The sequence below is a fragment of the Bombina bombina genome, chromosome 5 (genome assembly GCF_027579735.1).
Source record: "Bombina bombina isolate aBomBom1 chromosome 5, aBomBom1.pri, whole genome shotgun sequence".
Lineage (NCBI taxonomy): Eukaryota > Metazoa > Chordata > Amphibia > Anura > Bombinatoridae > Bombina > Bombina bombina.
This window is the reverse complement of record NC_069503.1, coordinates 838,901,841-838,916,791: the sequence shown is the minus strand read 5'-3', so window position 1 is coordinate 838,916,791 and position 14,951 is coordinate 838,901,841. Positions and strand designations below refer to the sequence as shown.

The 14,951-nt window shown below is 40.9% G+C and overlaps 1 protein-coding gene across 1 annotated transcript in view; it reads left to right on the top strand.

Moving 5' to 3' along the window:
• The window catches only part of ROCK1 (Rho associated coiled-coil containing protein kinase 1), a 1,092,122-nt gene that overhangs the window by 179,303 nt on the left and 897,868 nt on the right, over positions 1-14,951 (top strand). Inside the window, exon 3 of the mRNA XM_053714968.1 lies at positions 2,317-2,417. Coding sequence (XP_053570943.1) covers positions 2,317-2,417 — 101 coding nt within the window. The remainder of the gene's footprint in view (positions 1-2,316; positions 2,418-14,951) is intronic.

Sequence of the window (14,951 nt, the reverse complement as noted above, 5' to 3'; positions counted from 1 at the left end):
TTTTTCCATTTCCCTTCGGTCAAATGACTGGGGATTATGGGTAGAGGAGTGACACTTGACAGCTTTGCTGTGGTGCTCTTTGCCTCCTCCTGCTGGCCAGGAGTGAATATCTCGCTAGTTATTTGAATGAAGTTGTGGACTCTCCATGTCCGGAAATAAATACATTTATCAGGTAAGCATAAATTTTGTTTTTATACTAACTATGACCATGACTAGCCTTGTTGTCTATTGAATAATAATTTCAGTAAAAAGGACATTTATTTTAAATGGGAAAGATCCTTCCGTAAAGCCAATTACCTGGCGGCCAGTAGTCTTATCTCAGTGTCATGTGGCAAGACAGAAAGGAAATACCACAGCCAAATACAATAGCACTAGGACCCAGAGACAGGTAGGGACAACATAAACTTGAACAAAGTAGTACCCAGAATAAAGGAGAAACAAACAGTAGAATTGTTAATAAGCCATGTCAGAAACGAGACTGGCAGAAACGGGGAATCACTAGGCAGAAGAAGCGTCAGGCAGGGGTCAGAAACCAGGCAGGGTAAACAGTACCAAATCAGATGACGAGAGGGGTCAAAAACAGTCTGAGGGTCAAGGCAAGTCGGCAGTCAAAAGAGGCCTAAAAAACATCAAGGTCAGCAACAAATACAGCAGAGAGAATAGCGCACCAAGATTACAGGATTCAATACATGGGCAATGAGAAGCAGTGGAAGCGTGCTATTTATGCTGTAAAGTGCAGGAGAACAGCAGGGCGCGCTAATCTAACACTGCATTACACAGGAAATGAAGCAGTGAAATAGAGACATCGCTGCTAAAGACACAAGCCACACACAGTAAAGTTGATGCGCGATGTAAATAGCAACTAAGGTTGCTAGGACGCCAGACCACGTAAAGCAACTTCCGAGGCGTGCTGTGAGACCAGTAAACAATCTTTTATTGGTTTGTCGTTCTATAGCAACACAGCAGAAATGTCTTATATTTACAAGGTGTTTACTGTCCGTTTTAAGCTCCTGTTTGAAGTCAAGTTCAGTCTGCCTCTAATTAACCTTTTCTGGATCGTGGGGTTGATGTGCTTATTGAATCTGAGAAGACCATGATTCCTCATATACCCTTACTAATAGGTACACCAGCCTAAATGTCCTTTTCTATTTCAAATGTGCTTGATTAAATTTGTGCATAATGTAGGAGCCAGTCATACTTTTAGGAGCCAGACAGTGGTATTTGTATATAGATATATGGAGAATAACCCACAAACTTAGGAGCCATGGGTACATTTTCAAGGAGCCAGTGACTCCCCTGGGTAAATAAAGCCCTCATAGGCCAAGATGAATGTATCTGCAAACATCTCTTGTGTTTTACTTTTAAATATTAAGCTATTGCAGACTTTATAAAGCTTAATTGTAAATGCATGGTAATGTTTAATTATTGTTCTCTGGTTTAGGAACTAAGTAGCAGTGCTGTTTCCAAAGCATATATTTGCCCCTTGCCTACTGAGGATAACATGCCATCTAAAAAACTCTTATACTCCCTTGATTTCCATAGTGCTCAGGGGGAATATGCGTGTTAGACAGAATATTGGAAACAAAATTCACTATCACAGCTTTAGTTCTTTTCAAATAATTTTCAGTTTTTTTTTCTCAATATATTCCGTTTCCAGAAATCTATTTCTCTCCCAAAATGAGAGGCTGTGGTTGAATCAAATGTGTAACCTCTCTCCAGCAAAGTGTGAGAATATTCATAACCATAACTCTCCAGTAGGAGCATGTCTGTCATATATTGTAGTATTGGAAGCTTTATTTTTAAGACATTTTGGTTCTGGAAATGATCAATTAAGGTTACATCTGCAGAATTCCAGCCATAATCCTTTACAATTTTATTGCTGTGCTTCTCAAAACAATTCAGAGTAATGCTTCAGTAATACAAAATAGTTTTCTACTTGTCTGTTTCCCACCCCTTTTTGTTATCCCTTTTATTCATAAATTTGCTGAGTGCTGCTAGGGTAAATCAAGATAAACAAATTAATTTGTACAGACATTTCCATATATTGTCTTAATTCCCTAAATAGAACCCAGCAAGCTTATCTTACTGTATTATTTAATTAAAAACTAACATGCTATATAGTAGAAAGGTGAATAATCTTACACCCACCTGACAAGGCAGGATTTCAGACTTGGGTTTCTCTGTCACCCTATAAAAAACAACAAGTTTTGTTTGTGTATGTGTATTTGGATTATTAAGTATGTATATTTCCATTTTTGTTGTTACAAGTTGGATGTTTAAGAAATAATAAAGCTGTGCTTTAAAATCTTTTTTTAGACAAGGATACTATAAGCAAAATACGAGATTTACGCATGAAAGCTGAAGATTATGAAGTTGTAAAGGTGATTGGCAGAGGTGCTTTTGGGGAAGTTCAGCTGGTAAGTTCTCAATATTTTATTGACAAAAATGTTACTGCATTTTGCATTAGAAATTATTGATGCATGAGGCATAGGACTAACATAACTATTAAACAATGTTCTCAGAAAACAATAATCTATCATTACTAATCTGTTTTCTTTCATAAAGTAGTGATAGTCCCAGAGCCATCATATGTGGTATTAATTGCTGGTCCAGTAGGAGGAGGCAAACTATATCCAACATACCAAAAGCTTTTAATTCCTCCTACTACTATGTATACATCAGTTTTGCCCACACCAAACTTACACCGTTCTTCTTTGGTCCTAAAAATAAAAAAAAAGGCTGATTATAGCAAAAATGCTTTGATACAATGATAAGTTTATGCATCATATGAACATTATACCAAAGAGAATCAGACTACTCTGTAAATCTTTCAAATCAAGCAGTTGAAAGTTTGAAAACCAGGAACATTGATTACACCGGCAACCCACCTTTCCTGTTGGCCACCGACGATCACGTGACTGGAGCTCACAGAGACAGGGTCCATCGCACCAAAGGAGAACTGTTTAAGTTTGGTGTGGATCAGTTACGGTAAGAGCGGAGAAAAACAAGTTTTCTTTTTAAGATATGGCGAGTCCACGATGTCATCAATTACTAGTGGCAAAGAGCACCACAGCAAAGCTGTTAATTATCACTCCCCTTTCCATAAACCCCAGTCATTCTCTTTGCCTTTTGTCAATGGAGGAGGTGAAGTTTTGGTATCTGAAGAAAATTGGATTTCTTTCGCTTCAAGCAAATCTCTGCAGTAGAGTAGTGGTGGCTTTAAAGCAGTTGGGAACTTGTAAGGGGGGCCATGCTGCATTTTGCTAACATATTTGCTGCCCATGTTATAGAAAGCCAGAGTAGGTTTACTCTGTTCTTTTTTCTACAGGTCGCTGTGAGGAGTGGTGTCCTCTCACACTTTGTAAGCTGTCGTCCTACCGGACGACCAGACTGCAGGTAAGTGCCTTTTGTCTTCTGGGTATTGGAGACTGTGCACTTAATAAGGTGAGCTGCAGCTTTATTTGGGACATATATATCGTTTATAAGGATATTTGCAGACAGGGAGCAGGCACTGCTATTGTGACATTAGAGACTTTGTTTTTTTTTTACTTTTTACTGGGATATAAAGTATTTCCCCCTTTATATACTGTGGGCTGTTTGTATTTTTATTTGTTTTCAGATATTTAACGATTAAGTGCATATTTTCCCAGAAGCTCTAACAGCAGCTAGCAGGTAATGCTGCGTTGCGCTCAGTGTGCACAGTAAGAGGGCGTTATTACTTTCAAGCCGGGTTGGAAGCGCACGCTTTTCTTAATGGCGCAGCTTCTTCCAACCCGGTCATGTGTTCTTCCTCCTCTACGGAGCGGCGTCTGCTTCATCCGTGGAAGGACTTGTGTATCCATAGGGTTTACAAGGACAGGGTGGTGCCTCAGACCTTCCTGTGAAGATGGCTACGATTATTAAGAATGAGTGTGAGAAACTGGGCTCGTCCTTCCAGTCTCTCAGCTTGAGCTATGGGGGGCCCATTCCTAATGGACCTATCTCCGTGCTCGCTAAGCGTACGACTATTCTCCTCGAGGATAGTTCGTCGTTCAAAGAGCCCATGGATAAAAAGTTAGAATCCATGATGAGAAAGATGTTCCAACTCACAGGGTTTGTTTTCCAACTGGCTGAGGTGGCTGAAGCGGCCACCTATTGGTGTGATGCTCTGTCAGCTATGGTCGAGGTGGAGACTCCCCTCGAGGAGATACAGGAAAAGATTAAGGCTAATTCTTTTATCTGTGAGGCAAACATGCAGGTTATTCACCTGAATGCCAAGACATCAGGTTTCTCTGTTCTAGCCCGCGGGGCCCTATGGTTAAAGTCGTGGTCTGCTGACATAACTTCCAAGTCTAGATTACTATCCCTTCCATTTCAGGGGAAAGTTCTTTTGTGGTCCAGGGCTTGACTCTATGGCAAGAATACTTTCCTTCCGCAGGATAAGAATAAGCCTAAGGGCTCTACTTTTTTCGTCCCTTTCATTCGGACAAGTCTCAACGCCAGCAGCCTGTTGTGAAGACCGAGCATTGCAAGGGATCTTGGAAGCCAGCTCAATCTTGGAACAAGTCCAAGCAGGGCAATAAGCCCGCTGAGACAGTCGGCATGAAGGGGTGGCCCCCGATCCGTCGCTGGATTGCGTAGGGGGCAGACTATATTTGTTCACAGAGGCTTGGATGAGAAATGTACAGGATCCTTGGGTTCTGGAGGTTTTCACCCAGGATTACAGGATAGGGTTCAAGACTCATCCGCCCAGAGGCAGATTCCTCCTTTCAAACCTATCCTCAAGTCCAGAGAAGAGAGACGCCTTTCTAGAATGAGTGAGGGATCTCTCATCTCTCGGAGTAATTGTTCCAGTACTTCTATCAGAAAGGGGTCTAGGGTATTATTCAAACCTTTTTGTGGTCCCAAGGAAGGACCTAAAGTGCCTAAACAAGTTTCTGTCGGTCCCATCGTTCAAAATGGAGACGATCAGATTGATCCTGCCCCTAGTTCAAGAGGGACAATTTATGACAATAGACTTGAAGGATGCCTATCTTCACGTGCCAATGCACAAGGACCACATCAAGTTCGCATTTCTTGACCAACACTTCCAGTTTGTGGCCCTACCGGTCGATCTGGCGACTGCCCCAAGAGTCTTTACAAAGGTTCTGGGGGCGCTGCTCGCCGTAGTGAGAGACCAGATGTATTGCGTTGGCTGCTTATCTGGACGATATTCTGGTCCAGGCTCTGTCCTGCAGTCTCGCAGAGGACCATTCGAGGACTCTTCTTCGTCTTCTCCTTCGATCCCATGGATAGAAGATAAACAAAGGAAAGGGTTCTCTGGTTCCCAGCAACAGGGTGGAGTTCCTGGGTACGATAATAGATTCCATATCTCAGAAGATATTCTTGTCAGATCAGAGACGTTCAAAGATTGCGTGTGTGTGTATGTGTGTGTGTATGTGTATATATATATATATATATATATATATATATGTGTATATGTGTATATGTGTGTGTGTGTATGTATATTATATATATTTGTGTGTGTGTATATGTGTGTATGTATATTATATATTTGTGTGTGTGTGTATGTGTGTATATATATATATATATATATATATATATATATATATATATAGAGAGAGAGAGATATAAATATATATATATATATACACACACAAAAATACACACACATATATATACACACACACACACACACAAATATGTGTGTGTGTATATATATGTATTTGTATTTATATTTATGTATTTACAAAGTGCCTTGGGAGTTGAACCTGATTTACATTTTTACACCGTTGCCACTTCTTCCTCGCGTGGTGGCCCGCATCAAACAGGAGCAAGCTTCGACCATCCTGATTGCTCCGTTGTGGCCGCGGAGGAAGTAATTTCCGGATCTGGTGGGGATGTCATTGTCTCCTTCATGGAGGTTACTCTGGCACAGTGATCTGCTGGTTCAGGGTCCCTTTCTACACTAAAATCTTGATTCTCTGAGGCTGACTGCATGGGGATTGAACGCCTAGTCTTGGAGAGGTTTTTCTGAGAGAATAATTGATACTCTCATCCAGGCAATGAAACCAGTAACTCATCTCATCTGTGATAAGGTGTGGATGACCTACTTATCCTGATGAGAAGTACATGGAAATCCCTGGCACAAGGTTAGGGTATCCAGGATTAGGGCCTGTCTGCAGGATGGACTGGATAAGGGTCTTGCCGCCAGTTCCTTAAAGGGACAGATTTTGGCGTTGTCGGTGCTGTTACACAAGAAGCTAGCTGAGCTTCTTGATATTCAGTCCTTTGTTCAGGCTTTGTCTAGGATCAGACCTGTCTTTAGAAATTCTGCTCCTCCTTGGAGCTTAAAGTTGGTTCTTAAGGTTTTGCAGAGGGCTCCGTTTGAGCCTATGCATGCGCTTGACATTAAGATCCTTTCCTGGAAGGTTCTATTTCTTCTGGCGATTGCATCAGCTTGCAGGTCTCTGAGTTAGTCGCCTTGCAATCTGAGCCCCCTTACCTGGTTTTTCACGCTAATAAGGCTGTGCTTCGCACTGTGTTGGGTTTTCTTTCATGTAATTAGCAAGAGTCCATGACATATGGGATATACATTCCTACCAGGAGGGGCAAAGTTTCCCAAACCTCAAAATGCCTATAAATACACCCCTCACCACACCCACAAATCGGTTTTACAAACTTTGCCTCCCATGGAGGTGTTGAAGTAAGTTTGTGCTAGATTCTACGTTGATATGCGCTTCGCAGCAGGCTGGAGCCCGGTTTTCCTCTCAGTGTGCAGTGAATGTCAGAGGGATGTGAGGAGAGTATTGCCTATTTGAATTCAATGATCTCCTTCTACGGGGTCTTTTTCATAGGTTCTCTGTTATCGGTCGTAGAGATTCATCTCTTACCTCCCTTTTCAGATCGACGATATACTCTTATATACCATTACCTCTACTGATTCTCGTTTCAGTACTGGTTTGGCTTTCTACTACATGTAGATGAGTGTCCTGGGGTAAGTAAATCTTATTTTTTGTGACACTCTCAGCTATGGTTGGGCACTTTTATGTAAAAGTTCTAAATATATGTGTTTAAACATTTATTTGCCTTGATTCAGGATGATCAATATTCCTTATTTCAGACAGACAGTTTCATTATTTGGGATAATGCATATGAATTATCAATTTTTTTCTTACCTTTAAATTGACTTTTTTCTCTGTGGGCTGTTAGGCTCGCGGGGGCTGAAAATGCTTCATTTTATTGCGTCATTCTTGGCGCTGACTTTTTTGGCGCAAAAAATTTCTTTGTCATTTCCGGCGTCATACTTGTCGCCGGAAGTTGTTCGTGATTGCGTCATTTTTTTGACGTTTTGCACCAAAAGTGTCGGCGTCACCGGATGTGGCGTCATTCTCGGCGCCAAAAGCATTTAGGCGCCAATAATGTGGGCGTCTTTTTTGGCGCTAAAAAATGTGGGCGTCATTTTTGTCTCCACCTTTTTTTTCTCATTATTTAAGTCTCATTTTTCTTTTGCTTCTGGTTACTAGAGGCTTGTTCATTGGCATTTTTTCCCATTCCTAAAACTGTCATTTAAGGAATTTGATAGATTTTGCTTTATATGTTGTTTTTTCTCTTACATATTGCAAGATGTCTCAGATTGACCCTGGATCAGAAGCTACTTCTGGAAAAACGCTGCCTGATGCTGTTTCTACCAAAGTTAAGTGCATTTGTTGTAAACTTGTGGTATCTGTTCCTCCGGCTGTAGTTTGTGATGAATGTCATGATAAACTTGTTAATGCAGATTCAATTTCCATTAGTAATATTCCATTACCTGTTGCTGTTCCATCAACATCTAATACTCAGGATGTTCCTGTTAATATAAGAGATTTTGTTTCGCTATGTCTGTTATTCCTCCTTCCAGTAAGCGTAAAAGGTCTTTTAAAACTTCTAATTTTTCAGATGAATTTTTAAATGAACATCATCATTCTGATTTGTCTGTTTCTGATGAGGATTTTTCTGGTTCAGAGGATTCTGTCTCAGATATTGACACTGATAAATCTTCATATTTATTTAAAATGGAATTTATTCGTTCGTTACTTTAAAAAGTTTTAATCGCTTTAGAAATTGAGGATTCTAGTCCTCTTGATACTAAATCTAATAAGCGTTTAAATTCGGTTTTTAAACCTTCTGTAGTTATTCCGGACCTGTCCCTGATGCTATTTCTGAAGTAATTTCTAGGGAATGGAATAATCTGGGTAATTCTTTTACTCCTTCTAAAAGATTTAAGAAATTGTATCCTGTGCCATCTGACAGATTAGAGTTTTGGGACAAAATCCCTAAAGTTGATGGGGCTATCTCTACTCTTGCTAAGCGTACTACTATTCGTACGGCAGATAGTACTTCCTTTAAGGATCCTTTAGATAGGAAGATTGATTCCTTTCTAAGGAAAGCTTATTTATGTTCAGGTAATCTTCTTAGGCCTGCTATTTCTTTGGCTGATGTTGCTGCAGCTTCCACTTTTTGGTTGGAGGCTTTGGCGCAACAAGTGTCAGATCATAATTCTCATAGCATTGTTAAACTTCTTCAACATGCTAATAACTTTATTTGTGATGCCATCTTTGATATCATCAGAGTTGATGTCAGGTATATGTCTTTAGCTATTCTAGCTAGAAGAGCTTTATGGCTTAAAACTTGGAATGCTGATATGTCTTCTAAGTCAACTTTGCTTTCCCTTTCTTTTCAAGGTAATAAATTGTTTGGTTCTCAGTTGGATTCTATTATTTCAACTGTTACTGGGGGGAAAGGAACTTTTTTACCTCAGGATAAAAAAATCTAAGGGTAAATATAGGGCTGCTAATCGTTTTCGTTCCTTTCGTCAGAATAAGGAACAGAAGCCTGATCCTTCCCCTAAAGGAACGGTTTCTGTTTGGAAACCATCTCCAGTCTGGAATAAATCCAAGAAAGCCAAAGCCAGCTCCCAAGTCCACATGAAGGTGCGGCCCTCATTCCAGCGCAGCTGGTAGGGGGCAGATTACGATTTTTCAAAGAAATTTGGATCAAATCGATTCACAGTCTTTGGATTCAGAACATTGTTTCACAAGGGTACAGAATAGGTTTCAAGGTAAGGCCACCTGCAAGAAGATTTTTTCTTTCTCGCATTCCAATAAATCCAGTGAAGGCTCAGGCATTTCCGAAATGTGTTTCAGATCTAGAGTTGGCTGGAGTAATTGTGCCAGTTCCAGTTCTGGAACAGGGGCTGGGGTTTTACTCAAATCTCTTCATTGTACCAAAGAAGGAGAATTCCTTCAGACCAGTTCTGGATTTAAAAATATTGAATCGTTATGTAAGGATACCAACATTCAAAATGGTAACTATAAGGACTATTCTGCCTTTTGTTCAGCAAGGGCATTATATGTCCACAATACATTTGCAGGATGCATATCTGCATATTCCGATTCATCCAGATCACTTTCAGTTTCTGAGATTCTCTTTTCTAGACAAGCATTACCAATTTGTGGCTCTGCCGTTCGGCTTAGCAACGGCTCCAAGGATTTTTTCAAAAGTTCTCGGTGCCCTTCTATCTGTAATCAGAGAACAGGGTATTGTGGTATTTCCTTATTTGGACGATATCTTGGTACTTGCTCAGTCTTCACATTTAGCAGAATTTCATACGAATCGACTTGTCGTTTCTTCAAGAACATGGTTGGAGGATCAATTTACCAAAGAGTTCATTGATTCCTCAGACAAGGGTAACCTTTTTTGGTTTCCAAATAGATTCAGTGTCCATGACTTTGTCTCTGACGGACAAGAGGCGTCTGAAATTGATTTCAGCCTGTTGAAACCTTCGGTTTCAATCATTCCCTTCGGTAGCCTTATGCATGGAAATTCTAGGTTTTATGACTGCTGCATCGGACGCGACCCCCTTTGCTCGTTTTCACATGCGACCTCTTCAGCTCTGTATGCTGAACCAGTGGTGCAGGGATTATACAAAGATATCACAGTTAATATCTTTAAATCCGATTGTTCGACACTCTCTGACGTGGTGGACAGATCACCATCGTTTAATTCAAGGGGCTTCTTTTGTTCTTCCAACCTGGACTGTGATCTCAACAGATGCGAGTCTGACAGGTTGGGGAGCGGTATGGGGGTCTCTGACAGCGCAGGGGGTTTGGGAATCTCAGGAGGCGAGATTACCAATCAACATTTTGGAACTCCGTGCGATTTTCAGAGCTCTTCAGTCGTGGCCTCTTCTGAAGAAAGAATCGTTCATTTGTTTTCAGACGGACAATGTCACAACCATGGCATATATCAATCATCAAGGGTGGACTCACAGTCCTCTGGCGAAAGAAGTATCTCGAATACTTGTATGGGCGGAATCCAGCTCCTGTCTAATTTCTGCGGTTCACATCCCAGGTATAGACAATTGGGAAGCGGATTATCTCAGTCGCCAGACGTTGCATCCGGGCGAATGGTCTCTTCACCCAGAGGTATTTCTTCCGATTGTTCAAATCTGGGGTCTTCCAGAAATAGATCTGATGGCTTCTCATCTAAACAAGAAACTTCCCAGGTATCTGTCCAGATCCAGGGATCCTCAGGCGGAGGCAGTGGATGCATTGTCGCTTCCTTGGAAGTATCATCCTGCCTATATCTTTCCGCCTCTAGTTCTTCTTCCAAGAGTGATTTCCAAGATTCTAAAGGAGCGTTCGTTTGTACTGCTGGTGGCTCCAGCATGGCCTCACAGGTTTTGGTATGCGGATCTTGTTCGGATGGCCAGTTGCCAACCTTGGACTCTTCCGTTAAGACCAGACCTTTTATCTCAAGGCCCATTTTTTCATCAGGATCTCAAATCATTAAATTTGAAGGTATGGAGATTGAACGCTTGATTCTTAGTCATAGAGGTTTCTCTGACTCCGTAATTAATACTATGTTACAGGCTCGTAAATCTGTATCTAGGAAGATATATTATCGAGTCTGGAAGACTTACATTTCTTGGTGTTCTTCTCATCATTTTTCCTGGCATTCTTTTAGAATTCCTAGAATTTTACAGTTTCTTCAGGATGGTCTGGATAAAGGTTTGTCTGCCAGTTCCTTGAAAGGACAAATTTCTGCTCTTTCTGTGCTGTTTCACAGAGAGATTGCTAATCTTCCTGATATTCATTGTTTTGTATAGGCTTTGGTTCGTATCAAACCTGTCATTAAGTCAATTTCTCCTCCTTGGAGTTTGAATTTGGTTCTGGGAGCTCTACAAGCTCCTCCCTTTGAACCTATGCATTCTCTAGATATTAAATTACTTTCTTGGAAAGTTTTGTTTCTTTTGGCTATCTCTTCTGCTAGAAGAGTTTGAGTTATCTGCTCTTTCTTGTGAACCTACTTTTCTGATTTTTCATCAGGATAAGGCAGTGTTGCGGACTTCATTTAAATTTTTGCATCAATCAATCAGCATCAATCAGGAGATAGTGGTTCCTTTCTTGTGTCCTATCCCTTCTTCATCTAAGGAAAGGTTACTGCATAATTTGAATGTGGTTCGAGCCTTGCAGTTTTATCTTCAGGCCACAAAAGGTTTCAGACGGACTTTGTCCTTATTTGTTGTGTATTCAGGGAAGCGTAGGGGGCAAAAGGCCTCTTCCACTTCTCTGTCTTTTTGGTTGAGGACCATTATCAGTTTGGCCTATGAGACAGCGGGGCATAAACCTCATCAGAGGATTACCGCTCACTCAACTAGAGCTGTGGCCTCTTCTTGGGCCTTTATGAACGAGGCTCCCGCCCGTTTGCTCCGGTGGGCGGACCTAATTTTAATGTTATTCTTCTGCACCATTTATACCCTGATATTTCTCCTACGGTTCCTTGTTCCCTTGGCAGAATGACTGGGGGATGAGGGGACTGGGGGAGGTATTTAAGTATTTGGCTGGGGTGTCTTTGCCTCCTCCTGGTGGCCAGGTTCTTATTTCCCACAAGTAATGAATGAAGCACTGGACTCTCCTCCCACAGATGGAAATTAAATTATCAGGTAAGCATAATTTAACAGCAGTCTAAGTGTGTACATGTTTGCATGAAGCACTGAAATTGCAAAAGTACATTGAATAGTGTGTGTGTGTATATATATATATATATATATATATATATATATATATATATATATATATATATATATATATATGTATGTATATGTTTGCATTGAGCATTACTTGTTTCAACTAATTGTAACTACTGTTCTTAAAGTGACAGTACATAGTAATTTTGTATTTTCTATTATAAGCCAGTGTTCTCTGTAGTACAGTTGATAAATAGCTGTGTTGTGCAATATTGTTGTTCTATTGCCACCGGTTTGAAACCTATGATAGGTATTGAGGCACACATAGTTTTGTTTTCAATTCTGTGCTGCATGCTTAGCTTGTATTTTTGATAGATTACCTCTGAGCCCTATGTCTCTCAGGATGAAGCTGTCCTGGCAATGCCACAGCTTTTTCCTTGCATGTCCCAAGCCTTAATGGCATCACATGCAGTGTCCTGCGGTTCCTCTTAGTCTCCTGGAGGAGTATATTTACATATAGATTTTGCTGCACAGCTATCCTCGGCGGTATATCTGGCATTATCTGATTTTTCCTATGCTGAAGGGAAAATATGCTAGAGGAAATTTAGAGATTCTCATAGTGAGGTTTCTGTTCCGCTTACTACTACTCAGATTGCCCTACCTCATAAGTCTGATGAGAATATGTTTGTAGCCTCTGAGGGTGATATCTCAGATTCGGACAGTATAAATCTTTCATCTGATGTTGAAGTAGTAACTTTAAGATTTATGCTTGAACACCTTTGTGTATTGTTTAAGGAGGTTTTGGCTACTTTGGACGACTTCGATACGCCTGTCGGCGTCAACCCTAAGCAATCTAGTAACCTTTATAATTACTAGGATTACTCTGTGGAAGTTTTTTCTGTTCCAGACCGTGCAAGGAGATTTTTTTCACAGGAATGAGAGAAGTCTCGGATTCTTTTCCCCCCGTCCTTAAAAGGATGTTTCTCCAACATAGGTGTGTCCGGTCCACGGCATCATCCTTACTTGTGGGATATTCTCTTCCCCAACAGGAAATGGCAAAGAGCCCAGCAAAGCTGGTCACATGATCCCTCCTAGGCTCCGCCTACCCCAGTCATTCTCTTTGCCGTTGTACAGGCAACATCTCCACGGAGATGGCTTAGAGTTTTTTAGTGTTTAACTGTAGTTTTTATTATTCAATCAAGAGTTTGTTATTTTAAAATAGTGCTGGTATGTACTATTTACTCTGAAACAGAAAAGAGATGAAGATTTCTGTTTGTATGAGGAAAATGATTTTAGCAACCGTTACTAAAATCCATGGCTGTTCCACACAGGACTGTTGAGAGGAATTAACTTCAGTTGGGGGAACAGTGAGCAGTCTTTTGCTGCTTGAGGTATGACACATTCTAACAAGACGATGTAATGCTGGAAGCTGTCATTTTCCCTATGGGATCCGGTAAGCCATTTTTATTCAGACAGTAAATAAGGGCTTCACAAGGGCTTATTAAGACTGTAGACATTTTCTGGGCTAAATCGATTCATATATTACACATATTTAGCCTTGAGGAATCATTTAATCTGGGTATTTTTGTTAAATAATATCGGCAGGCACTGTTTTTAGACACCTTATTCTCTAGGGGCTTTCCCTAATCATAGGCAGAGCCTCATTTTCGCGCCGGTATTGCGCACTTGTTTTTGAGAAGCATGACATGCAGTCGCATGTGTGAGGAGCTCTGATACATAGAAAAGACTTTCTGAAGGCTTCATTTGGTATCGTATTCCCCTTTGGGCTTGGTTGGGTCTCAGCAAAGCAGATACCAGGGACTGTAAAGGGGTTAAAGTTAAAAACGGCTCCGGTTCCGTTATTTTAAGGGTTAAAGCTTCCAAATTTGGTGTGCAATACTTTTAAGGCTTTAAGACACTGTGGTGAAATTTTGGTGAATTTTGAACAATTCCTTCATACTTTTTCGCAATTGCAGTAATAAAGTGTGTTCAGTTTAAAATTTAAAGTGACAGTAACGGTTTTATTTTAAAACGTTTTTTGTACTTTGTTATCAAGTTTATGCCTGTTTAACATGTCTGAACTACCAGATAGACTGTGTTCTGAATGTGGGGAAGCCAAGGTTCCTTTTCATTTAAATAGATGTGATTTATGTGACACTGAAAATGATGCCCAAGATGATTCCTCAAGTGAGGGGAGTAAGCATGGTACTGCATCATTCCCTCCTTCGTCTACACGAGTCTTGTCCACTCAGGAGGCCCCTAGTACATCTAGCGCGCCAATACTCCTTACTAACCGAAGAGCATGAGGACGCTGATGATAATGGTTCTGAAATGCCCCTACACCAGTCTGAGGGGGCCAGGGAGGTTTTGTCTGAGGGAGAAATTTCAGATTCAGGGAAAATTTCTCAACAAGCTGAACCCGATGTGATTACATTTAAATTTAAGTTGGAACATCTCCGCGCTCTGCTTAAGGAGGTATTATCCACTCTGGATGATTGTGAGAATTTGATCATCCCAGAGAAACTATGTAAAATGGACAAGTTCCTAGAGGTCCCGGGGCTCCCAGAAGCTTTTCCTATACCCAAGCGGGTGGCGGACATTGTAAATAAAGAATGGGAAAGGCCCGGTATACCTTTCGTCCCTCCCCCCATATTTAAAAAATTGTTTCCTATGGTCGACCCTAGAAAGGACTTATGGCAGACTGTCCCCAAGGTCGAGGGAGCGGTTTCTACTTTAAACAAACGCACCACTATACCCATAGAAGATAGTTGTGCTTTCAAAGATCCTATGGATAAAAAATTAGAAGGTTTGCTTAAAAAGATGTTTGTTCAGCAAGGTTACCTTCTACAACCAATTTCATGCATTGTCCCTGTCACTACAGCCGCGTGTTTCTGTTTCGATGAGCTAGTAAAGGCGATCGATAGTGATTCTCCTCCTTATGAGGAGATTATGGACAGAATCC